The 26,416-nt window shown below is 36.4% G+C and overlaps 2 protein-coding genes across 2 annotated transcripts; one reads left to right on the top strand and one right to left on the bottom strand.

Annotated features, from left to right (window-relative positions):
• LOC114393191 lies at positions 1–2,067 on the top strand. Its single transcript, XM_028354456.1, has 2 exons — positions 1–355; positions 1,349–2,067. Exons 1-2 carry the CDS (start codon positions 147–149, stop codon positions 1,866–1,868), a joined length of 729 nt encoding a protein of 242 aa, XP_028210257.1. The 5' UTR covers positions 1–146; the 3' UTR covers positions 1,869–2,067.
• A 5,999-nt stretch (positions 2,068–8,066) lies between these two features.
• On the bottom strand, positions 8,067–23,678 carry LOC114391739 (myosin-15-like). The gene is made up of 19 exons (XM_028352699.1): positions 23,200–23,678; positions 22,967–23,113; positions 21,279–21,424; positions 21,012–21,077; positions 19,790–19,946; positions 19,298–19,447; positions 19,044–19,180; positions 18,332–18,676; positions 17,412–17,528; positions 17,024–17,143; positions 16,917–16,932; positions 15,499–15,720; positions 14,992–15,131; positions 14,665–14,776; positions 14,415–14,462; positions 14,236–14,328; positions 10,738–10,908; positions 9,563–9,739; positions 8,067–8,721 (listed from the first exon to the last, which is right to left on the bottom strand). The coding sequence occupies exons 1-19, from the start codon at positions 23,317–23,319 to the stop codon at positions 8,530–8,532; spliced, it is 2,676 nt and encodes an 891-aa protein (XP_028208500.1). The 5' UTR covers positions 23,320–23,678; the 3' UTR covers positions 8,067–8,529.
• Between the last annotated feature and the right edge of the window lie 2,738 nt (positions 23,679–26,416).

The following is a 26,416-nucleotide window of genomic DNA, read 5'->3' as shown; positions in this document are numbered from 1 at the left end:
AATTATAAATACGCCAACAAATCTATAAAGATCGCTATGTCTTGTTTTTGTGTCTATCCATTCCATTTCTTTCCAACACACACTTTCTCTCTCTATCTCTCTCTCTCTCTCTCTCTGGTTGTCTTTCATTTTGTTCATTGTTGTTGATGATGTCACGCGCCGCCGTGTTATTACACGCGCAGGAGGAGGAGGAGGAGGAGGAGGAGGAGTGTAGTACTTCGACGTCGTCGTCGATCGGGAGGAACAGCGACGTGTCGTCGGAGAGATCAATGGAGGAAGGAGAAAACGAGGTGGAAAGTGCCTACCATGGACCTTTGCATGCCATGGAAACTTTGGAAGAGGTTCTTCCCATCAGGTACACTACTGCACATGATTTTTTTTTATTGTATCTTTGATCAAAAGAACCACCTTATCATATGATGTTAGATTTAGATCCTTCACTTTTATTTGCATGATATTAGTTTCTTTTTCTTTTTGTTAAATTAAGTTCATTTGTGAGATTTTTTTTTGGTTTTTTGAGGGATAATAGGAGATAAGTAAGAAGAAAAAGAAGAAAAAAAATAGAGAAAGAAAGTGGTAAATGTGACAAGTGATGTAATAGAAGAGAGACTACGAGAGAAATAAGAAAAAAAAATGTCAGGTGAAAATGAACTAGGGTGCTAAACTGCCAATTTTTTTTTTTTTTTTTTGCTTTTGAAAATGGAAATTTGATGATCATAGGGTACCCATCAACTATTGTTTGATGGGGTTTCTGCCTCTCTGGGTGTTGAATCTGTCTCCAGCAGAAATTTAGCTATAAAATGTATCATGTAAGATTTTGTCAAAAATAGTAAGAAGCTTAACTTAAAGACCTCAACTCAATTCCACAAACCTAACTTGTAAAGAGAGAATTGTCTAAACTTTGTAAAGAATACATCAATTATTTCTCTAGTTGAAGAGGGACTAAACAGTAAACACTTCTCTACCTAGTACATTGAAAATGCTGGAGGCTACAATAAGAAAAATGTTACATGAGCATCCAATATGTTATTTGACACCAGAGACACGGAGAAAAAAGAGACAAAAATAAGAGGTGTTGAAGGGGTGTTAAAATAAGAGATATGATAGGATTTTTGATGTGATAGAAAGAGAGATAAACAAAAATAAGAAGTGTTGAAGGGGTGTTTAAAATAAGGAGGTGTTTGTGTATGATCACTCCACAATGAAGGTGGCCCAAAGACACAACAATCATTTAGGCGACTTTTCCAACATACTTTTCATTTGATGTGTGTGCTTACATTTCAATTTTCATCTATCAGTTGTTTTTTTTATGATGGTTGAAATTAATGACAAGGTTGTGCTTGTACAGGAGAGGCATCTCGAACTTTTATAATGGTAAGTCTAAGTCATTCACAACCCTGGCTGATGCAGTGTCTTCCCCATCAGTGAAAGACATAGCAAAGCCAGAGAATGCATACACCAGAAGGCGTAGGAACTTGATGGCATTGAACCATGTCTTGGACAAGAATAATAGAAACTACCCTCTAAGAAGCAGTGGTGGTGGCATTTGCAAGAGATCAATCAGCTTGAGTAGAAGTTCTCTAGCTCTTGCAGTTGCCATGAACAACTCCGACAGCAGTAGTAGTATCACAAGCGAAGATTCCGGTTCCAGCTCGAATTCGTTACACTCTCCCTCTCCTCTACCGCCTCTCCATCCCCGAAATAGAGTGTCTTCTTCTTCCGGCTCAGGTCCATCCTCTCCTTTGTTGCGGAATTTCTCTCCCTGGAGATCATTTTCCGTGGCTGATCTACAGCAGCATTGTGCCATTGCTGCAACAATAAAGATTTCAAGTCCCTCCGTTGGAAATAAAACAGCTCATCCATCATAGTAAAAAAAAAAAAAAACAAAGAGGATAACAAACTATATGTTATTAACTTTTAGCTTATTTGAATGAATATCTTGCTCTAGTCCTATTTGTTTGAGGGAGCAAAAACTTGTAGAAGCAATGCCTTTACGTACGTACGATCACTTCAGATTAACTTCCGTAAGATATGATGATATGCCTGGCCCTTAATTAGAGCATTTAACTCCCTTTTTCATTTCCGCTTTCATAACTATGGTAAAACAACGCACGTATACTGATTGGTCATTTTAAATCTCCTTGCTCAGCAATGTGACAAAAGCGTTCGCCAGATTGGCAATGGCATCATCCACTTCATGAATAAATCCTAAAAGCATGGACAATTTGTATTAAGTATGATCTTGCTAATGTCTGGCTATTTAAAGTAAAGTAAGAAAACGAAAACAATTATCCACTACAAAGGACCTTTCTATTGTCAGCATTCAAGGTTTTTGGACTTTTTCCATGGATGATAGGCTCGTCACTTTTGAGTTCTGATTTCTGTACAAGATCAAAACTGTCGATCACAAATCGCCTGACAATTTGTTTCAATCAATTCTACCGTTAAGCGCAAGTGACAGGATTGCCAGCTGGGCAATATGTAACAAAGAAAAAAACGTTACACATTACTTGGTAAGTTGCAGTCCCTACAGTTAGATTTTGATTGTTAAATTAAACCAGAGAATTCTTTGACAGTGTAAACCCGCCACAAAAAACTGACAGACATTAACCACCATAATTAGAACTTATAATTTCTCATATAAAAACTAAACTTGAAAAATGAGAAAAAAAACTAAATGAATAGTTTAATCATAGAAAAAATAATAACGTGTGATTGTCTTGTCATTCATTTGCTGCCAGACTAAGCAACAATAAAACCAAATCCAAAACAATGACCACCACCATTCCAATTGGAACAAAATCGGATATTTACAAGGAGTGCTTTTATTAGTGGCATTTATAGCACGGAATACGACAAATTGCTCAAGGTGAAATTAATTTGTAACTCGCATGGGCAAAAATTCAATGAAGCTAATATTTACAGTTTTACATCAATGAATGAAATATCATTTCGGCCCGGGCCTAGTTACAATTGCATACCTACATAGAATACAAAATGAAAATCAATAATAAATATACCAAATTGGCTGGCCGGCAAAATAATAGAGGCAATGTATCAAGCTTACAATGTCATTCTATATACTGATGGTAATTACAAAAGGTTGGTTGAACTAGGCAATTTAGTGGGAAATTACCAATCAACCAAAATAATCACGTAAAGAGAATGACATTGTAATTACCATGATTGGTTACCAATCAATAATAAATGTGTTTGAAAATTGTTGTGAAATATACGTTTACGATACATGATTGATTGTATAGCTGAAATTAGAGATTTCCCTTTTATTAGTCATTATTAGGTTTCCTTAATAATGTATCAATTCTGATCTATGAAGCACAAACTCAGACACAACACGGACACCGGAACATAGATAAAATCTAAAACATGGAACACGGGGACACGACATATACATATATATAATCAACTTGACAAAAATGTAAATTGATAATTAAGATTTATATCTAGATGAATAAAGGGTGTACCAAAAACACACGAAAGGAGAGGAAAGTCAACGAGCTAGAAAAAAAAAAGTGACAAACAAAGGGATCATGAACGCGAAGTCAGCCAAGAAACACAACCAGACGCTAACAAAGCAATGACAAATGGAAAATAACCAGTGACACTGGCATACTTGAGAATGTGAATGGATGTTGTCATGCAAAAGGGGCAAGCAACAAATGTGTTTCCTGTATGTCTAGAGAAGTGTCCATTGCGTGTCCAGTTATTTGAAGAAGTGTTCACAGTGTGTCCAAGTCCAAAATAAAAAATAAAAAAAAATTGTCCACCACATGTCAGTGTCGAAACCGTGTCTGACATATGGACATAATATTCATAAAAAATGTTTGTGCTTCCTAGATTCTGATTATAAACAAAGGCAATGTGTGTGGTGAAAAAAACACAACACAATAATTCCTTATTTTCATGGTATCAGTAGTTTAGGTTTTTCTTTTTTTTCAAGCACATTCCCTTTTCTCGGGTGAACAAATACCCACAGACTGTGCCTACGTCGTTTGGCCAACACCGTGACCTCCATTGCACGCGAACCAACCCGACAAGAGTCGCCCTCCATCGTCGACCACTGCGCCAAAGTCACGCCCAAGACCGCCACCTCCTTCCCATCGCGTGACAGCCATGCACCTGCATGAACTTCATGCATGGCACTTTTCCGGAAAGCCCACCCTTCGACGACACCATCGCCGTACTCCGCATCCTCCGGCGACCCTGCTTATTGCATGTTTGGCTCTGCTTGGTACCGTTTGGCCCCGCTTGTTGCTGTTTGGCTCCTACCTTTCTCATGGCTTCTTCCGATCCTGTTTTTGCTTCCTCTACTATGACTTTTACCAACGTTTTGCTGATCCCGTGCAAAAAATTAACCAGGACAGCTAACTACAATGCATGGGCCGCTGTTGTTCAGCTTTGGTTCCAAGGCCAAGGCCATGCTGATCACTTGACATGCTTCATTGTGTAGTGTCCTTTGGTTCTCTTGCTCCTAACCTTCAACCACAATTTCAAGCTTTTCCCACTTGTTATGAGGTATGGAATAAGGCTAAGAAGGTCTATTCCAATGATGTCCATCGTCTTTACAATGTCATAACCTCCTTGAAGACCATGGAATTGGAGAACATGGATATGCAAACTACCTTGGTAAGCTTGAACGTTTAATTGATGATTATAACACTCTCATGCCTTTTACAAGTGATGCAGATACGTTTTATGAGGAACGCAGCCAGTTCTTTATGGTCCTTGCCCTTGTTAGCCTTGCACCTAAACTTGAGGCAGTGTGCAATAAGATTTTGTCAAGTTCTGCTATTCCTTCCTATGACATGGTTAGTGAACAACTGCTTTGCCTCTTCACTATGCATGCCTTTGGATCATCCTCTGCACCTGTTGAAGATTCCTTTGCTCTTGTCTCCCATTCTTCTAATTGTGGTGGATGAGGCAAAGGTCGTGGTGGTCAACCATGTTTCAAACGTTGCAACTATTGCAGCATTTATGGTCATATTGAAGCCAACTGTCGCAACAAGGCTCGCGATCAAGCAAAGTCAGTGAATATGGCTCAAGTTGCCTTCCCCACCCAGTCTGCAGTTGCCTCTCTTGCCTTGCCTGCAAATGTTACTATTTTTGTTGCTGAGTACAATGAATTGATTCAGCTTCGAGCAACCTAACCACCTATAGTCTGGTAATCCTGTAGCCTTTATCTCTTAGTACCCTTCTCTCGGACCCTGGATCCTTGACTTTGGTGCCTCTGATCATATGACTGGTAACCAAAACATTTTCTCTTATTTGTCCTTTTCAAATTCTTTGTCCTCTGTTACACTCACAGATGGCTCTCAGTTCCTAGTTAGTGGCATCGAACAAACCCACCCTCTTCTTAACTTATCCCTAAATTATGTCTTATTTGTTCCTGGTTGTCCCTTTAATTTAATCTCAATTTGCAAACTCACTCACTCTTGACTATTCTGTTTTGTTTGCTAACAATTTCGTTCTTATACAAGATCAATGCATTGGATGAACAATTGGAGCAGGACATGAGTCTAGAGGATTGTACCAACCTTCACCACCAATGGCTTATGTCTCCACTATCTCTCCAAACCTTTCACCGCCAACCATCCTAGTCTTGACAAACTATGTCTTTTAGTTCCCAGTCTTTCTACCATTATGTCCCTTCAATGTGAGTCGTGTCAATTAGGCAAACATGTCCGTCATACTGATAGTCATCATGTCAATAAATGTGTTGTGTCACCTTTTGCTTTAGTTCACTCCTATATTTGGGGTCCTAGTCGTGTCTATTCAACCTTGGGTTATTTCTATTTTGTTACCTTTATTGATGATTTTTTCAAATGTATTGGGTTTTCTTAATGAAAAGACGTTCTGGTGTGTTTTTCATTTTTCAAGATTTTGCACATGAATTTCAAAATCAATTTGTTGTTTCCATTAAGACTTTGCGCACTAATAATGCCCATGAATATTTGTCCTCCCAATTTCGTTCTTTTCTAACCTCGCAAGGAATTCTTCATGAGACCTTATGTGCCCAAACACCACAACAAAATCGTGTTGCTGAAAGGAAAAATCTTCATTTAGTTGAAACAACTCGTACTCTTATGCTTCACTATAATGTCCCACATCCCTTTTGGGGTGATGCACTTCTTACAGCTTGTTACATGATCAACCGCATGCCTTCATCTGTTCTTGGAAATCAGGTCTCTTACTCCATCATGTACCCTAAACAACCTCTGTACACTGTCCTTTGTGTCTTTGGCTGCACTTGTTATGTCCATGATCTTACACCAGGTAAAGATAAGCTTTTTGCTAGGTCCTTGAAGTGTCTTTTCCTTGGTTACTCTCGTCTTCAAAAAGGTTATTGTTGTTTTTTCCTCAACTTCAACGGTATATTGCCTTTGCTTATGCTACCTTCTTTGAGACTACTATGGGTTGTCGTTGGATTTATACAATGAAGATCAGACCAAATGGTAGTATTGATCGCTATAAGGCTCACTTGGTGGCCAAAGGATACACTCAGATTTTTGGCCCTGACTACAGGGACACCTTTTCCCCAGTGGCCAAAATTGCTCATGTCCATCTCTTTCTTGCTATGGCTGCCATTCAACATTGGTCTCTTCACCAACTAGGCATAAAAAATGCCTTCTTGCATGGTGAGTTGCAAGAATTTTATATGTCTCAAACTCCAGGTTTTATAGTTTCAGGTGACTCTCGGTTAATTTGTTGGCTTCGTCGTTCTCTATGGTTTGAAGCAGTCTCCTCGTGCATGGTTTGGTCACTTTAGCTCTGCCTTGCTCCAGTTTGGCATGACCCATTGTGAGGCTAATCACTCAATGTTTTTCATCCATTCTCCATCTAGTCATTGCATATACCTTGTTGTCTATGTTGATGACATTGTCATTACTGGCAATGATTTTGAGGGTATTCTTCGCCTCAAATTTCATCTCCGTAGTTAGTTTCAGACTAAAGACATGGGTCTGCTCAAATACTTCCTAGGGATTGATGTTGCCCAATCCTCCTATGGCATTGTCATTTCCCAATGGAAGTATGCTTTGGATATCTTGACCGAGACCGGTATGCTTGATTGTCTTCCTAGTAATACTCCTATGGATCCTAATGTGAAGCTTCTCTCAGGTCAGGGGGAGGCATTGGAAGACCCGGGAAGATAATGTTGTTTGGTGGGCAGACTTAATTACCTCACTGTCACTAGACTAGACATAACTTTTGCAGTTGGTGTGCTTAGTCAATTTCTGAAAGACCCGACTGATAGTCAATGGAATGCAACAATCCGCATACTTCGATATATCAAGAATGCACCGGGTCCTGGATTGCTATATGAAGACAAAGGCAATGGCAAAGTTGTTTGTTACTTTGATGCTGATTGGCCAGGATCACCATCAGACAAGAGCTCCACCTCTGGATATAGTGTCTTTATGGGAGAAAACTTGATCTCATGGAGAAGCAAGAAGCAGAAAACCGTTGCTAGATTTAGTGCTGAAGCTGAGTGTCGTGTCATGGCAGCAGCTGCATCCGAGATCACATGGCTCAGGCAACTTCTCCAACAGATAAAATTTGGAGACGTTTAGCATACCAAACTATTATGTGACAATGAGGCTGCTCTCCACATTGCTTCAAACCCGGTCTTCCATGAGCGGACTAAACACAGATTGATTGTCACTTTGTGTGAGAGAAGGTACTCTTAGGAGAAATCACCACTAAGTTTGTCAGCTCTAAAGATCAACGGGCAGACATGCTCAGAAAATTTCTCAAGGGCTCTTGTGTTAACGACATTTGTAACAAGCTTGGTTCATATGACATATGCTCCAGCTTGAGGGGGAGTGTGAAATATACATTTAGGATATGATTAATTGTATAACTGAAATTAGGGATTTCCCGTCATTATAAGGTTTCCTTAACAATGTATAAATTCTGAATATAAATAAAGGCATTGTGTATGGTAAAGAACACACAACACAGTAAATTCCTTCTTTACACTTGTTAAATCCACGACCACAGAAATCATCATTTGTCTGTTCTCCAAAAATTACTAGAGATGTTCAAACTACAAAATTAACATGTAGAATGCATCAGATACCATAGCCTGCAAATAAGTGTACAATTTCACTTCCCACCTGAATGTAAATTAATTTTTTTACACCAATGTCAAATTATGTCACACCAAAGCTTTAACTGAACAAACAGTTGTAACTACTCTGTCAATATGTAGTATATTAATTGATCACAATGTGCTCCCAACTCCCACTCCCCTAACTCACTTTACTAAGAAGTAGAAATTTAATCTATAATCTACAATTCTACATACAGCAACCTACTTGAACCCTATGGTTTACATATTCTCTATTTGCTGTCATATGGTGTGATGGACCCGAGATACTAAGAATCATGTGACTCATGATATGGTATGGTCTTCAGTTTTTCACCCCTAAAGCCAGTAGTGTTGTGCCTCCTGTGTATGGAATTATAGATGTAGTACACAAGAATACAACAAATGGACAAAATATACAATTAATTGACCAAACTCAGTAACAAAGACCATTGAAATAATACAGAACATACATGATTTTGCCGAAGTTTGCTCATGAGTGAATCCAAAAATTTGACAATGTTACTCCACTGACCACTTGATGATTGTTGGGGAATCCCACCAGGAAATCTAGATGATTTTCCCCCATGCACTCCTCGTCCTGTTTTGGGAGCCTAACCAGACAACAGTAAATTTTAAAATTAAAACACAGTCACAAACGATAACAAAAAGGTAGACAGTCAAACAAAATATTCAATACTAAAAATGTAGACTGGTGCAGGATCTAAAATCTAAAGTATGTATAAGCACTAATATTTTACCATTAATAGAAAGGCAGACTGAATTCTGAAATTGTTGTTGAAAAAACACAACACCCATTGAAAAAACAAAATCTGACCTTCATAAGTGGAGTAAGAAAATTAAAGTCAGAAAGGCTTCCCTGCATCGTAAAATACCCTAGTTTTTATTCCCATAAGAACTACCTTTTTCGGACCTTCCCTCCATCACAAACACAATGGAAAAACCAAACACTGAAATCAAATTTCACGGTTCATTGTACAAAAAAATAAATAGCTTTGCAACCATAAAAATAACAGTCATAACTGTTTCTTTACATTTCTCATAAACTCCAACCCTTATCTGACCCCTGTAAACCCCTAATAATGAAGCTAAATTTCAGACCATGCAAGAAAATAAAGTTGAACATCCAACATATAATGATTTTAAATGGAAAAAATTGACTGAAAGCAAATGGGTGCACCACTGATACTGCTAAAATACACATTAAGCAAACATTAAAGCAATTGAAACTGACTCAGGAAACAATAGACTTAGTCAGAGACTTAGAATCAGATTCACTTCAAGATAAATCATCTCATGTGTGTTGAGTTATGACCATGAGAATACACAGGAAGCAAGAACAAAAGCACAATGATTCAACAACTGAAATGGTAGTTTAGCCACAAATACCATCTCCAAGGTATCAGACTATCAGCACAGAGTAAGAAATGTCACCTGAATACATGATCCCAGAAGTGGAGAAAGGTCCTTTTTCAAATTGTCACGTAAAAGACCAAAAATCTTCTCTACACAAGCAGTTAGTTGTTGCTTAAAAAGTATAGCAGGATATTTCGCCTCCACATGCGCTACACCATCATCATATCCAATAAACTTCAATGGAGATTTTGGTCCCTAGAAATACCACCAAAACTAGAATCAGGGGGAAGATACAAAACAAGGCAGGGAACTTATGACTACCAGCATAAAGTGAAATAAAAAAAAAATCAAAACAAGCCGTTATGGGGAAAAATTAATAAATTAATCAACAAATTAAAAAAAACACAAATCACAAACTTTAAAATAATCAATCTATTCATAGAGACATCACATTAATGATCTATAATGCTAAAAATAATGCCTCTCCAATCTTTGCCATTCTTCTTTGCATACCATAACATGAAGATGATAGAAAATAGGTTAATGTGGTTTGAACACGTACAAAGAAAGTCACAAGAGCTGTTGGTTAAAAGAGTAGATTGCATGATTTAGTCATCCCGCTATGTTGGCCACTTTGCACCGTTATCTAAGATGGATAAACTATTTCTAAAAGCTACCTTATCATGTGCTGGCAAACAAAATATTAGTCAAAAAAGCTTAGTAACGTTCGAAGTTAAATCTCAAGTAACAGTTCACCTATCTTCTTAGGCCATGTTCATCAATTAACAGCCCACAAATTAGTCAAAACCAAATGCAACTTAAACTATGTGGAGCATCACCCACATAGTCACAGAAAACTACATACATAGTGGAAGTAACACATACAATTCTAATGTTCAACTAGATAACTCATATGCCCAGTCTGGCTGGCCAAACCAGATGATCCAGGATAACGTTGAGCAGTGGTAGTTAAAAAGCCATTTGAACGTAAGTTCCTCTGTAAAAGGCATAGAAGCGCGGAGGTATTGGATAGTCAGTATGGTAGGATGATATCATCCTCCCTAACCTGATGCAGATTGCACTCCAATGAATGAATCTCAAAAAAATTACACAAATATCCTACAAATTGGATACAGGACTATAAATGATAAACTATGCCAAAAGAAATTAGTCAAAACTCAATTCTAAATATAAGACAAGCAACAACAAAAATAATGAAAAGTGAGTTTTAAAAATGAAAGCATATCATTTACCTTTAGAACCTCATTTGTGCCTTTGATTATGGAATCGAAAATGGTTGTGCGATCAGATTCAAATGAATGCCAATGAAGTAGACATTTGTATATAATACGAGCTGCAATAGGTTTACCATTTTTGAATCCCAAATTTTCTTTTATGCATTTAGAGAGAAATTCATAGTTATCCTGCAAAATATATGGTACCTATCAGCTTATGGTCAGGTACACAATTGTAGAAAGAGACATGTAGCAGACATTATTTTATTACTGAGGTTAATAAAGTTTTTCGTCTTTGTTTTGCATTGTTTTTTTTAGTTTTTTCCTGTATTTATATCTAAGTCAATTGACTTCTTTCATTTTTCAAACATAGGTAATGACTCAGCCTTGGCATAAGACTTCTTTGTCTAAAGGATGACAGTAACACCTAATTTGCCTGGACAAATAATAAATTTTTCAACCACAACCCTCACCCACAATCACCAGTAAAGTAGGGTTGGGGTAGGTAAGGTTGTCAGACTCGCGATTCTACGTAGAATCGTGGAGGCTCTGTGAACTCGACTCGTAGAATCGAATCGTAAAATCGTAAGAATTTACTCAAATAAAAAAAATATATTAATATTCTTTTATATAAAATTATAAGTAAATATTTCAACCCTAAAATAAATGAAAATAATAAACTTTAACAATAATTCAATAAACTAACATAATTGGCTGTTTGATGCTTTTGATTTTCAAATTTCAGGTCATGATTTCATTCAGAAGTTGGAAAATGGAAACTAGAAAAGGAAGCAAGCTCGTATATAAAAATAATTAGACTTCAAAATTGCCAAAGTGTGTTCCAGCTTCTATTGTATATTTGTGTTGAATGAAAATAAAAATAAAAATACAAGTGTGTTCCAGCTTGTATTGAAATACAAGTGTGTTCAAAATTGCCAAAATTCAATTAGACTTCAAAATTGCCAAAGTGTGTTCCAGCTTCAAAATTGCCAAAGTTGACAACTAGTCCATGTTTCTTGTGCAGAAAAAACATGCTTACAGGCTTCTATTGCAGAATAACAACACAGCAACAATAAAATTAGCATCATAAAGCAAAACAAGAAATAAGCAATGGATCAAAGTTGACAATCTTCTTAATGAAATTAAACATCAATTTACACAACCTATACGACAAATAGATATGAGATTAAACATCAATTATTCAATTTCATGGATTGATCAGTGAGCAATCTAAATCAAGCAACAACATTATTTAGCCCACAAACAGGAAACCAAATACCAGACCAATAACCAAGACCAATAACCAAAACAGACGTAAAAGAACTAACAATACTCAATGAAATGCCAAAATTGGATCAACTAATAAACAATAATGAAAAAGATAATAGCAGTAATATCAGGATCCTCAATTTTTTATGTTTCAGATCAATAATAGAGACTTGTTTCTGTAAGATCAAAGTATCAGACCTAAAACCTAGAAGTATGCAGATTTTATAATACCCACACTGGGTCAACCATATGCCTGCTCAATCGTGCCCACAAAGTGCCAAAATTGAATTTAAAGCATGAATTCAAACACAAAATCAATCCCAAAGGCACATGCAAATAAATTCCTGCACTTATCTAGTCAATGATCATGAGCTATGCTTAAATTTTAAAATAAAATAATAAAACTCTTCATTCAGAATAACTCAAAGATAATCACCTACAATTCTGCTACAGGCAAAGCAACGAGCTCAAAAAATGCTGCTGGGAGCAATGGAGCTGAATAGCATATTATCACTTCATGTGTATATCTTTTCTACTGAGACTATTTAGCACTGAAAATATTACATACTTTTCTCATTGAGATTTCGTGTTGAATAGCATATTATCAAATCATTTTATTAATTCCTTGGATACAACGGCAAAGTTTACCCCATTTCAATTCAATCCTTTAGTAAGAACAATAAATACTTCTCCCACCCCCACCCCAACTCTCCTATCCTTCAATGTGTAAATATGCAACAACAAAGCTTTACCTGAGTCCAGGTAACATGGCTTTCATCTATTTACAGGTCAGAATACAGAAATGGGAAAAAATGAAAATCCAAATTGCTCGTATCAGGTCAAAGCAGAAGTGAAAAATGCAAAATGGCACTTCTCCTTTACTAAGAAATCTGTCAAACCAATTCAGCAACACAGACTGTTGTTGGAGTAAAGGAAGTGTCAATATACTTTGGCTTAGTCCATCCTCAACCAATTTCCCAGCAGCATTTCAACTGCACAGTGTTGAAGTGATAAGATGCTATCATCATTCAGAACATAAAAACTCTTCATTTTGAACATGATGTGGGTAGTAATGGAGCTGCCTTCGGCAAAGCAACGAGCTCAAAAAATGCTGCTGGGAGCAGTAAGGAACTTTTCCAAGCAGCATGTCCAGCAAAAGGAATGATGATAGTCACACAAAAATCACGCAAAAATCATTAAAATCGAATGCATCTAAGCAGTGGAAGATGCACAATCAACCAGTGGAAGATGCACAATTAAAATCGAATCACACAATCAACGAAGATGCACAATTAAAATCGAATCACACAGAGGAGTTAGGTCATGAAAGGAGAGGACTCAGAGGAGAAATTACCTTAGCATTGTGACGTGAAGCAAAGCTTGGAGCGCAAGTGAGGACCAGCGAGGCAGCGACGGCCGATGACGATGGAGGACCGCGACTGAGGGCCAGCGATGACGATGCGAGTGAACAGCGGTGAGTAGCAGCTTCAGCACAGCACGGCCACGGAGTCACGACTCATGAGTAAGGGAGTAGCTCTGCTTCAAAACGATGTCGTTTTGAAAATTTCATGAACTTGCGGACTCGTCGCAGATTCGCGAGTCTACCTAAACTCGCCCGAGTCTGCGCTAAATCGGACGAGTCTACTCCGGTTTCGATTCTACTTCCGATTCAACTCGCCGACCCTTGGTGGAATCGTAAAATCATACGATTTCATGAGTTAAAGCGCGATTTTAACAACCATGGGGGTAGATATTTCTCAATGGAATTTCTGGAATTGGTCCCCACTCTCCATATCATAGTCCAATTTTGCTTCCCTACAATTGCAACAACTACACATGGCCTTTGCTTGTAGAAATTTCTACAACTTCCATTTTAGCCCTATACTAAACTGATCCTACCCAAGAAATACTTATGACCCTCTTCACATCCTCTGTATTCCACAAGTTCTTCTTACAACTCTCATGCAAGCTCACAATTGTGGTAAGTTCCAGAAAGAAAATAGTGGCTAACATTAAGCATAATTTCATCCATTCAGCTGCTTGTACCTCCTATTTTTCTATCATGAAGAAGATATTTTTATTTCTCTTCATTTCTTCCAGATTGAGCATAAATATATCATTCAGCCAACAATATTGGTGGCATTAAAAAAAGTTGTCCTTAAAATTTTTTCATTCACCTGAAATAGCAGGATGCCCAAAACTAAAGGTGTAGGATTTAAGACAGAACATAGGTGCAACAGGATCTACCTGCTGCCTCTCTGCTGTTAACTTATTAGATCGACGAGAGTCTGGCAAGCTTAGTGTAAAAGGGGCAATAAGTTTTGTGGGTGTGGGTGACTCCTGCATAAAATAAGAGCAAATGAAAAAAAATTATGACCATTTAGTGATCATTTCCAAAAGAGGGAGATGAGAAAGTAGGAGCTTACACATATGGTCTTTCGTTCAGTGCGGGAGGCAATTGCACTTGAGTATTTCTGTTGCAGAAAGAAAAATAAGTTAACTGATAATGCTACTATAACACAATTCTCAACACACCCAAGACAAAGTTATTAAAGATGTTATTTGCCTGAGAACATGAAACATGATAAGAAATTAATAGCACAGTAGAGGACAAAACAAACTAATGTATCTATAAACCTATATACTCTTGGAATTGTAATGCAAGGGAAAACTTACTTCTGATATTGACTTGGCAAAACCTGGACGGTTACTCTTAAGAGGGGTACTTAAGGCTTTCTGACGAAGAACATGATTTTCATCCTCTAAATTCAATAGCTTTTCCTCAAGCCTACATTAAATACAACAATTATAGATAAAATAATTATGAAAAAAAGATTATTCTTTCAAGGCACCAAACACAAGCCATCAAAATCTACAGAAAATCTCAAACTCTAATGAACACAAATACGAGCAGTGGAATATGATTACAGGAATACATGTAACACCATTTGGTAGATAAATCATTTTGTAGATTGGAAGAATAAGAGGGAAAACAAAAGGCACCTTTTCTCATTTTGCTCAAGTTGAGAGCACTTCTGTTCAGACTCTCTCAGTTTCTCCATGGTTTCATCCCGGCCTTTTTGAGCATTCATAAGCTCAAGCTCTAAGGTTGTGCACTTCTTTTCAAATGCATCCAATGGAACCTAGAAATACAAGACAAGGAAAGCAATACGATATAACTAAATTCACAAGAGAAAATAAGCAAACATGAAAGTAACATAATGAAAGATGGCACTTCTTCAAACATAATTTTTTTCTTAATGCACATTGACTAGTTTCAAAACAAATCATATAATAAGAACAAAGAAGGATGAGTTTATAAAAAAAAAATCAAGAATGTGAAACAACAGTTTAAAACTTTGTACAATAATGAAAACTAGATTTTATACCGCAGACAAGATACAAAATCCTGCCAAGGGAATTTTTATAAGGTGAGAATAACCAATATTTATTAGCCATCACAGTCAAACACACTCAATGGAACGCATTCATTCAACAATAATGAAGTACCTTTAATTGAGCATTTTCCTTTCGTAATTCATCCACTGCAACTAGCTCTCTTTTTAAAGCAGACTTTTCCTTTACTGACAATTCAAATTGATTTTGCAGAACAGCATTCTTGTTGCACTCATTAATTTTTGCCAATTTAGCTGCATCCAATTCAAGATTCAGAGCTTCTAACATCTTTTGAAGTTTGGAAATCTCTACTTTCTTAGCCTCTTCATTAGAAACCTGCATAATGAAGCAGAATCTTGATAAGAGGTTCCATAAACTCTGTTTCCAAAGCCTCTGCACCAGATAAATGACTGATGACAACAGGTAAGACATTAGGTCCATATTTCAGATACATGTAAGTAGGTAACACGTAAACAGAGAATAGAACCAGCAAACAATTTTAAATGTTAGATTAAAAGTAAAAATAATAGAGAGCTGAGGTTAAAACCCCAATAAAAAGGAGTGCACGTGCCTATTCTACTTGTTAGGTTCCTCTCCCCTCTCACGAATTCTTAGTGTGTTTTTATCTGTTAGGCTCTCATTCCCTTTCACAATTTAGTCCCCTATCATAATTTTTCATTCAATTTCTCGAGAGATTAAAATTGCTGTTTAACAATTGCAGCAGTAGCAAATGCTACTTTTAATTAAATGCATGACACCATCCATTTGTTTATATATAAACAAAACAAAAACTACAGCAAAGATGATAAATCAATTGAAATATTCAGCAGATTTTTTTTTCAATCCAAAACCAGGCAAAGGGTGTGGCCTATGCTACAAAACATGATTAAAATCAACTAAGGGTGAGTTAATGGCAAGATGCTTTTAACATTCAAGCTTTTAAATATTTAATTATTTGAATCCCCTGAGAAGGTGTTTTCAATTCCAGAGCCACTGTAACAAGTGAATGAAGAAAAAATGAATTAGGGAACTCAATTGTGAAAATGGGAAGGGAACTTGAAATTGTGAAAGGGGAAAAAAGCATACCAGGGAGAAAGCACAATACATGAGAAGGGAGAGGAGAATAGGCACGTGAGCTCCTTTTACTTGGGGTTTTAATCTCATCCCTCTATCATTTTTACTTTTAATCTAACGGTTAAAATTGTTTGTTCTAATTTCTCATTTTAAAAGTGATCTCATTTGAAACATTCCCTATATATATATATATATATATATATATATATATATATATATATATATATATATATATATATGCTGCCATCAACAACAGATAAATTTATAAGCGAACGTGAAGCAGCAAAAAAAGAACATATCTCAAAACACATGAGAAAGATTCAAATTAACAAGTATATAACCATTTCATAACATCATCAATTTTCTGAAGCAATACCCTCATTTTTTTTCAAGATGCAAACGCCATGTGAGCTCTTCCAATTGCTTCTCCAGTTTATTCTTAGCTAAACAGAGGGCACCAGCTTCGTTTGCCTCCTGATAAAGACAATCAAAAAACAACAATAAGAACAACTTTTGCTACTTTGGATGGGATCTTCCACATCCTCTAAAGGAAAAAAAATCATACTTGTTTAAGTCTACATAGCTCTCTTTTTGCTTGTCTACACCGCCAAAGGCATTGTATTGCCACAATTGAAGCTTGATGTCGCCAAAAAGATGACCTAACCTTGGACATCCTCCAACAGGCCTACAATATCAATGTTACATATGATCAATAAAATAATATAACAAAATTCAGACATCCAAAAGTAACCAAACACAAAAAACAAGCAAGTGAAAGTGAATGCAGTAACAATTGAAACCAAAGCAAATAATTCATTTTGTCATGCCCTGTAAACACATGTAAAGAGAGGAAAATAAGCTTACCATCTTAGGAGTGTTTTATAAAGAGTGTATGGTCACCTTGGCTTTGCTTGTACCCCAAAGATAACATAGCTTGAGTGAACCTACCAAACCAAGCCCGAGGAGACTGCTTGAGACCATATAGGGCCTTCTTTAGTCTGCAAACTTTATTTCCTCCATTACTGGCACCATATCCAGGTGGAATCTCCATGTATACTTCTTCTTCCAAGCTTCCATGTAAGAAGGCATTTTTAACATCAAATTGATGCATCTCCCAACCAAATTGTGCTTGCTGCTAAGGAGATGATGATCCTGACTGTATTCATTTTTGCCACTGAGCAAATGTCTCCTCATAATCGATCCCATAGGTTTGGATGTATCCCTTTGCAACCAACCTCGCCTTATACCGGTCCAATGTGTCATCAGCCTAATATTTAACTGTATATATCCACCTACAACCCACTGCCTTTTTATCTTTCGGTCTCTCTACAATCTCCCAAGTCCCATTCCTTTCCGATGCACCCATTTTTTCATTCATGGCTCGAACCCATTTCTCATCCTTTAAGGCTTCTTGTACTGATGTAGGAATTCTGATAGAATCAATAGTTGAAATAAAACTCTGGTGTTGTAGAGAAAGATTTTTAATAGACACAAATTGGGATATAGGATATTTGGCACAAGATCTTTTTTTCTTTTCTTAAGGCAATTGGCAAATCATCTATCTAGGTTAGATTCACAAGAGGTATCTAAGGTGTCCTCAAGAGTATGAGTTCTTACCTCCAGTTCGGATGATTGAAGTTGTTGTTGGACTAGGTCGGATTTTTTTTCTTCGCTAGTACTGATTCTCAAAGCGTCTATCCTCCTTATGATGAACTGGTGATGATGCTAGTTCAAGGTCTTTGTCATCCTCCGTAGGAGTACAAACAAGATAGAGAAAAAATGTAGAACGGTAACCGTAACCTTCTCGAGCTAGGGTTTCTTAACAGCCACAAAAGGACATTGTTTTAGGGCAAAATAACCCTTGGAACAGAACCGAGGTGGACTGGTGACCTGTTCTGTGGCGGTGCCGTCAAAAAAGACGGCCTGTACGGTGGCGCGTGGCTTACACACGCCGGAGACAAAAACAGCGAGTGGCAGCGCGTCCGATGGCGGTTGGCAGTGAAACTTCAGGGATGGGCCGATCTGGAGAAAGCGCTTCTCCTGGTGGGTTCTCCGATCAGTTTTGCGGCGGAAGGTGGTTGACGACGGAGGACAGCAGTGGACAGCGGCGGACAACGACCAGTGGTATATGCAGTGATTGGGCACAGAAACAGTATCAACTGCAGCAATGAAGGCTGCCTGGAAAAATGGAGAAGCAGAGCCCCCTGGATTGGGAGCTCTGATACCAACTTGAAAGATAATAATCTGAATATTATTGTAATTCTCTGTTTTCAAAGAGTGAATACAAGACTTATTTATAAGCTGCCAACAACCTAATTAAGGAAAGAAATACAATGGAACAAAATCTGTACAAATCAAATATGTACTAATTAAAGAATAAAATCTGTGCTAATTATCGAATGTATCACAACACTCTACATTATCATGCAGCCAGAAATTAATAAATCAGCATCATAAAATGTTTGCAGGTTTAAAATTTTTGTAATTGAGTTTCAAGTGCAAACTTGAAGCAAATGAAATTCAGCCAATTTATGATTCATTTTATGAACACTAGATTATTTAAAGAATATATATAAATCACATACATGAAAAGATCAGCAGCCATCTGCATATGAAATCTTGATTTTTCATCCTTTACTCCCGATGAGTCATGCTCTTTTCCAGGTGAAAATTCAATGTTTCCCAAATGTAAAATTTCCGCTAAGACACGAAATATGGCTTCCTGATAACGGAAAGAAGGGATGACTATAATTAAAGGTCTGGCCATCAATAAAACTATGCATTAAATGGCAAATCATGCAATAAAACAAGAGCTACACTGAAGGAAACAATACTACACCTGATCCTCGTGACTGATGCCAACAATATCCATTGCCCTTCTGGTCTTCAGGTTTTCTTCAGCATTGCTTACACCATCTAATTCATAGATTTTACTTTGATTTAGATAGTGGAAGTGACTTGGATGTCCTAACTTATACTTCTCTGCATCCTAAACGGAGGCATCCCAATTATAATCTATAACACTTGATACTCTAACCATGATATTATGAAAAACATAGACTGCATGTGCTCAATGCAAACTATCACACTATGCTGCAGTACTGACCCCACCCCTCTCCACCCCAAAAAATGAATAAAAAAAAAAAAAAACTTCGTACCCCATTGCCCAGAGGCTCTTCGCTATGCGAAGGTATGGGGGAGGGATGTTGTACGCAGCCTTACCCTTGCATATGCAAAAAATGAATAAATATATATATATATATATATATATATATATATATATATATATATATATATATATATATATATAAGGACTCAATAAATTAAATACCCTTTCACATGCACACAACTGATAAAAGCAGTGATAATTTCTCTCTGGATCCATTATCTGCACTACACGTGATCTTTCCAGTAGGTAAGTTCTAATTGCAGCTCCAGATATTCTACCATTTGAATCAAACTGAATTTCAACAAACTTCCCAAAATGACTGCAACCAAAACAAAAAATAGTAATAATGAGAGGCTGTGAGCAATAATAATTTCTATGGAAGAGTACATTACAGATTACACTCATTAACTGTAAATACTTTTAGAAGAAAAAACATAAAATGAAGTCAAAACAACCCAAACGATAGAGATAGCATAATAGTCCACCAAATATGTTCATATTCCAAAACCTATATCATCTTTATGAAGCTCAACCACTTCTCTTACTTGAAAGTTTTGGAGTATCAGACATCTTTTCGATATCAATAGTTCAATACCTCCCCAACACTTGTACAACATGCGTCAAACACTTCCCATTACATGTCCAACTAAAAAATTGTTTTTATTAACTAGGATACTTCTGACACTTCCGTATGGCTGAGACACTTGAGATAACATCTCCATATGAATGGACATTTCAAGACATTAGTATTATAAATATAAATAAATACATATATTCAACTTCTTTAAGCATTCAGAAAATTCAGATTAAAACACAATAAAAATGCTAAAATGATGGTGTCACCCAAATTTATTTTATTTTTTGCAAGCCTAAGAAAAATGTTTCAAGAAAGGTGAATATAACATTCTTGAAATATATAATTCATCTTGTTTTGGATTCTTTTCTTTGCTAAAGACATACGTAGTGCTTATATTGTAAGTTGGAGGAAGACCCGTCAGTAATTAGTGTTGGCATAAAAAGAGGAGGATGCCAACCATGATAAACAAATAGGGGATTGAAAAGTGGTGTTATCAATGGCAGATTATGGAAGCAAGCCTATGGCAGACAAATAAAAATTATATATATTTGATAATGTACACCGGCTTGTTTTTTAATTAGAATACGTTAGCAAGCTACATAGTGGATGTATTTTGAGATAATTCCTAGTTATAACGGCCAAAATCGTGCCCTTTCAAATACAATCGCAGTAATTGCAGTCAAGATAGTGAGTTTAGGGTTGGGGGGAAGATTTTCCCATAAGATGCCCAAACACTAAAAATTCCATGCATATTCAACTTTGGAAGTAAATTAATCGCATGATTAATTGAGTTCAAGAATAGTTTACTTCAAGAACTTGCTGTTCAACTGTTCTATCATCAACAGCAGCACGTCCACCAACAAAGGTAAGATACTGCATAATCAACTTTGTTGTTTCAGTTTTTCCAGCACCACTTTCACCGCTGACCAAGATAGATTGACTTTTACCTTCATTCATCATTGCTCTAAATCATGACCTACAAAATCTCAATAATTCACAACTTAAAATGGCAAGTAGCAAATAGTAAAAAAAAAAATTGAAAATATGATACAAACACATTAAATGTACACTAACCTATAAGATGCATCAGCAATGGCAAAAACATGAGGGCTAAGCTCACCCAATGGAGCTCCCTTATATTGCTCCATCATATGGGAATCATATAAATGAGGAAGCTGCATGAAGGGATTAACAGCTATTAAAATGCTCCCTGTATATGTCTAGAAAAGACAAACAAGTCAGGCGAAAAGCATAAAATGAAGGTCCACATAGAAAACAAAATTGTTCACAATGAATATTAGCAAACGCGCAAGCATTAAATTTAAAATCAAGAAAAATTCATTCACAGAATCCCTAAAAAGGAAACTGAAGTTTTAAAACCTACAGTTTATATTTATTAGTTTATAGATTTGAAATTGATTGTTCTAGTACATGCCACCCAATCATTACATCATGCACTCGTCAAAATCATCAATACAACTCCTCATAAACAAAAGCAATAATGGAATGCGAAAAGTACCAAGAAAGTATATACGATGGATCTGTTTAATTCCCTTCTCATTTTTGGTTTTAAAAAAAAAATCTACACTGCTCAGCAATCAATTTCTCATCCAAAATCTATTAGGTTTTGAAAATTGTTTCCAAAACAAGCATTTTAAAAGCCAAAAAACACAAACAACTAGGAAACATATTTTCATCCTCTTCTTCTGTTTTGTCATTGTAGCTCAAGGGTGTGTATCATCTGGAGTGGACTTGGCATCAGTGGAACCTAGTTCAGAGGTGGCCATGCTGGATTTGCATAGATTTATTCACGATTTCAAAAACTAAAAACAATTTTTGAAAATAGAAATCAAACACACCCAATATAGTTGTCATACAATTCAACATCCGTTTGTTTTAAATTTCAGTAAAATTTATGCCAAATCATTGAATATGATCACGGTGTAATGTATGCTTAAATTAATCTCAGCTACACAGTTTACGTCAGACCATGCTTCACCACGGTGTGTGAAATTGATTTTTACCTATAAAATATAAGCCAAACTGGCACTGGCAAACAATCATACTTGAGAAATCCAAAGCTGCTAAAACCTAAAAACAACAGTTCCACATAAGAACTCAATTTTCCAATAATAAAGTGATATCTATCTACATTGATAACAGCCAAAGCCAAAACCCCTAGTCGACCGCATTAGACCATCTACCAACTAACTCAAACCAATCTATTAATTAACACTCAAATAGATATCATTGAGTGCATTGCCTCCGAATATTGAACACTAACAATCAAAGCCTAAACTGCTAGTCCACCGCAATTCAACATCTAGCAACTATCCAAAACCAATTCATCCATTAATTAACGCTCACATAGATGTCATTGAGTGCATATCACCTCCAAAGATTGAACAACACTAACAATCAAAGCCTAAACTTCTAGTCAACTGCAATTCAACATCTAGCAACTATCTAAAACCAATCCATCCATTAATTAACACTCACATAGATATCATTGAGCGCATATCTCCTCCAAAGATTGAACAACACTAACAGTCAAACCCTAAACCTCTAGTCAACCGCAATTCAATATCTAGCAACTAACTCAAACTAATCTATTAATTAACACTCACAAGTCACATAGATATCATTGAGCGCAGATCTACTCCGAAGATTGAACAACACTAACAGTCAAACCCTAAATCCCTAGTCAACCGCAATTCAACATCTAGCAACTAACCAAAACCAATCCATTAATTACCACTCACGTAAATATCATTGAGCGCATATCTTCTCCGAAGATTGGACAACACTCCCGGCTCGTTCAAGTACGCCAACCTCGTCATATCTTCAAATCCCCCGTGCTCCTCTTCATCCGCATCCCTCGGAAACAGCTTCTCCGGCGAAGCAAAAACCTGCACCACCACAACTCAAATTATCATCAACAATCACAATTTAATTCAAATTTAAATTTCACAACAACGATAAGCTCACTAACAACCTTCATGCCGGAATCGGTGACGAGCAAGAAGCGATTACCGTCAGAATCGAGCACTTCGGCGGCGAGCCATGCCGAATCGCGGTCCTCGAGCCAAACCTTGGAGCCGTGGCGCAGATTCATGGCGCCGGTTGGTTACTATTGCGACTTGCAAAGGGAAGAGCGAAATTGAAACCCTAGAATTGCAGAGACATGCAGAGAGAAAGAAAAGGAAAATGTTGGGTTCCCGCTCGAAGAAGAGTGGGAGACTATTGAAACTTGAAAGTCAAAAATAAAAAAAATGGCGAAACGGCTGGATTGGGTATTTATATCGCGGTAGGTACGACACGTCACCCACTACCACTGTGTGTGAGTTGAGATCGTTTACGACTACTTTTCACCTTCGTTCTTGCAAGTTGCGCTCCTTTCTCTAACATTACGGTTCAAAATTTATTGCTATTGCACTCACAGCTAACGAAATTTGGAGAAAATAATAATTTTGGTGCACATATTTATTTGGAAGTATTTTTCACTCAATTATTCACCAATCTCATGATATATATATATATATAAAGGATAAAATGAGAATAAAGGATTGGAGTAAGTGTGCTGCCCACTTTCTTCAAAGCAATGTGGGATATCCTTAACTGATACATATGTAACTGCATTGTCACGTTTTATTTTCATCCTCTTTCTTTTTCGGATTCATTCATCAAACCAAATTCATTTCAATGGAGACTCAAACTGCATCATGTTCCCAACAAAGTGAGATCAACAACGAGGATGCCAAACTCAAATACCAGTTACCCTCAACTTCCCCAAAACGTCATGCCTGAGAGTATTTTTGCAGTGCCTGTAAATATCTTTATTTTCAACGTAGTCACGTTTTTCTCCTTTCCACAATAATTATTTGCTATAAATCTTCTCACTGTTGGCCTAATTTCATATATAGCCTCTTTGTATTTTGTGCAGACTCCAAGGTCATTAGAATTGAGTGATTATGTTCGTAAATTGTTTGGTTTTCTTCACATGGTTTGGCAGGTTTATTACCTTTAGCAAGATTATGGCATCGTTTCAGGTTAGTTATATATTCAGTTATTCACGTTTTCAATTCTAGCACTTTTTCATGAAATCACAATGTGCCAAAATGACAACTAAAACTCCTATGACTCCTGAATTATTTCATCTAGGAAAGAAGAAGAAGAGAGAAGAGAGAGATGCCAATTTGGCAGCACAACAGGCAGAGAGGACTATGAATATATGGCTGCATGAGGTACATCCATTATCTTTCTCTGGTCATTCACATGTGATTTTGATGTTTGCTCTGAGTGAATTTATGTCCTGACGGGATTGTATCTTGAAATATACTTCTTTTGTGTTTCTATAGGTTTTTCTGCTTATAAAAGTGTTTAAGTTGAATTTGAATATTTGATTTATAGTTTTTGAATTTTTACCTTGATTTTTATACTTGCATGTATTGAGATCTCAGTTGGATGTGATATATATATGTATCAAGCAAATAAAGGACATCGTTAAAGGTATAAAGAAGCAGATTGGAAAACTTCTTGCACTAACTCTAAGCATTGGAGGACTTAATTTAAGACTACCTTTAGTTTTAAACGCAGGAAGGGAGGAAGGTCTCGGAAAGGGATATGCGAAAACATTCAAGGGATAATGAAGCCAGCGATTCAGAGATTGGTGAGAAAAGGAGGTGTAAAGAGGATCACTTGGAAAATGTGATTCATGATGCAGTGACTTACACTGAACTCGCCAAGAGGATGACGGTGACTGCAATGAATGTGGTTTATGCCCTCAACAGGCAAGAAAAAACCCTCTATGGCTTTGAATTTTAAAAGTAACAAAGGAACATTTGATTGAAATCTTATGAATACTTTACCATTTAAAATTGACTCATGTCCTTGGTTGATGTCATAGTTCAAACAAGATTTTTTGTTTTACTTTTGGCTGAAAATAAGATTTAGTGTAATGTTTACAGCAATTAAAGATTCTTGGACGTCTTGTTCAACCACGGCATATATATATACAGTATATTCTTTAAACAAAAATGCTATGCAGCTACACCACTGTTTGATGAACACTGTAATTGAAGATTTAAATTGCTTAGGATAGGGCAACAAAAAGATTTAGTTTCTAATTTAGGATATAAAGGTTCATTTGGTTCATGTCAATCAATAGTTTCATTTGTTCCTTGAATAAACCTATCATTTAGAAATCTACTTCTAAACTAGAAAAATAAAAAGTTGACTGACCTTCTTAATCAAACTTTCCGGTTATGTATTCCTAAGGCATTATGTTTTTAACAGGTTGAACTGTGTTAATGTAGAAGGAGGAGTTGTATATAGTTAAGGGATTAATATGAATTTAGGATGAGAACTGACATTGTGCTAAGGATTATTTATGTTTTAACTATTTAACTTTATAGATTAACATACTTTCCATTTTTTCAATAACCTAACAACCCATAGATTCAAATTATGGTTTTTAATACCTAATAGTGGTTGGTTAGGGTGAAAATAAACTGACTTTACGTGAAATTTACATGAAATGTGTAGCTCCTGAAATTGTCACTTTCGTAGACCAAAATTAATCAATTGTTGATAGTTTATTTTAACAAAGGAACTATATTTGAAAATTGGTAGGATAGTCTGTTCTATTGTTATTTGGTGCAAGTACTTACAAGGAAAACATCTTGAAGGATCCAGAGACCAACTCCAACTCCTATGGTCTCTTGAATCCCTTTAGAGTTAAACAATTTAAATTGAAGCATACATCATTATATGAACCTCGTTGTCTGATTCAACATTTTTTTTGTCGCAGTATAAATCAATCATACATGGAGTGTGGGTTTGATAAATTAAAATTGAATCCTATTTGGATGCTTTATAGAACTTAAGATATTATTTATTAGTTTTTTAAACTCTGTTTTTTGACACTTCTTTTGACATCCATTCATAAAAATATTCGGCAATTTACTTGCAAGTGCCAATGCCAACAAGAGTAAAGGTGTTGTTGTTGCAAAGTGTGATAAATCACTTGGACAAGGCAAGAAGTAATCTAGAATGCATTTTCTTTCTTAATCAAATCAATTCCACATGTCTTTCAAATTTATCTCATGACCATCTATATACAAACAGGTCCGAACAGTTGCTTGGTATCATCGTGCAAAATGGATCCTTCTTGGTGGTTTATTTGATTATATTTTTGTGTTGTGTTGATTCAC

Source organism: Glycine soja, chromosome 17 (assembly GCF_004193775.1).
Source record: "Glycine soja cultivar W05 chromosome 17, ASM419377v2, whole genome shotgun sequence".
NCBI lineage: Eukaryota > Viridiplantae > Streptophyta > Magnoliopsida > Fabales > Fabaceae > Glycine > Glycine soja.
This window is presented reverse-complemented; position numbering and strand designations above follow the sequence as displayed.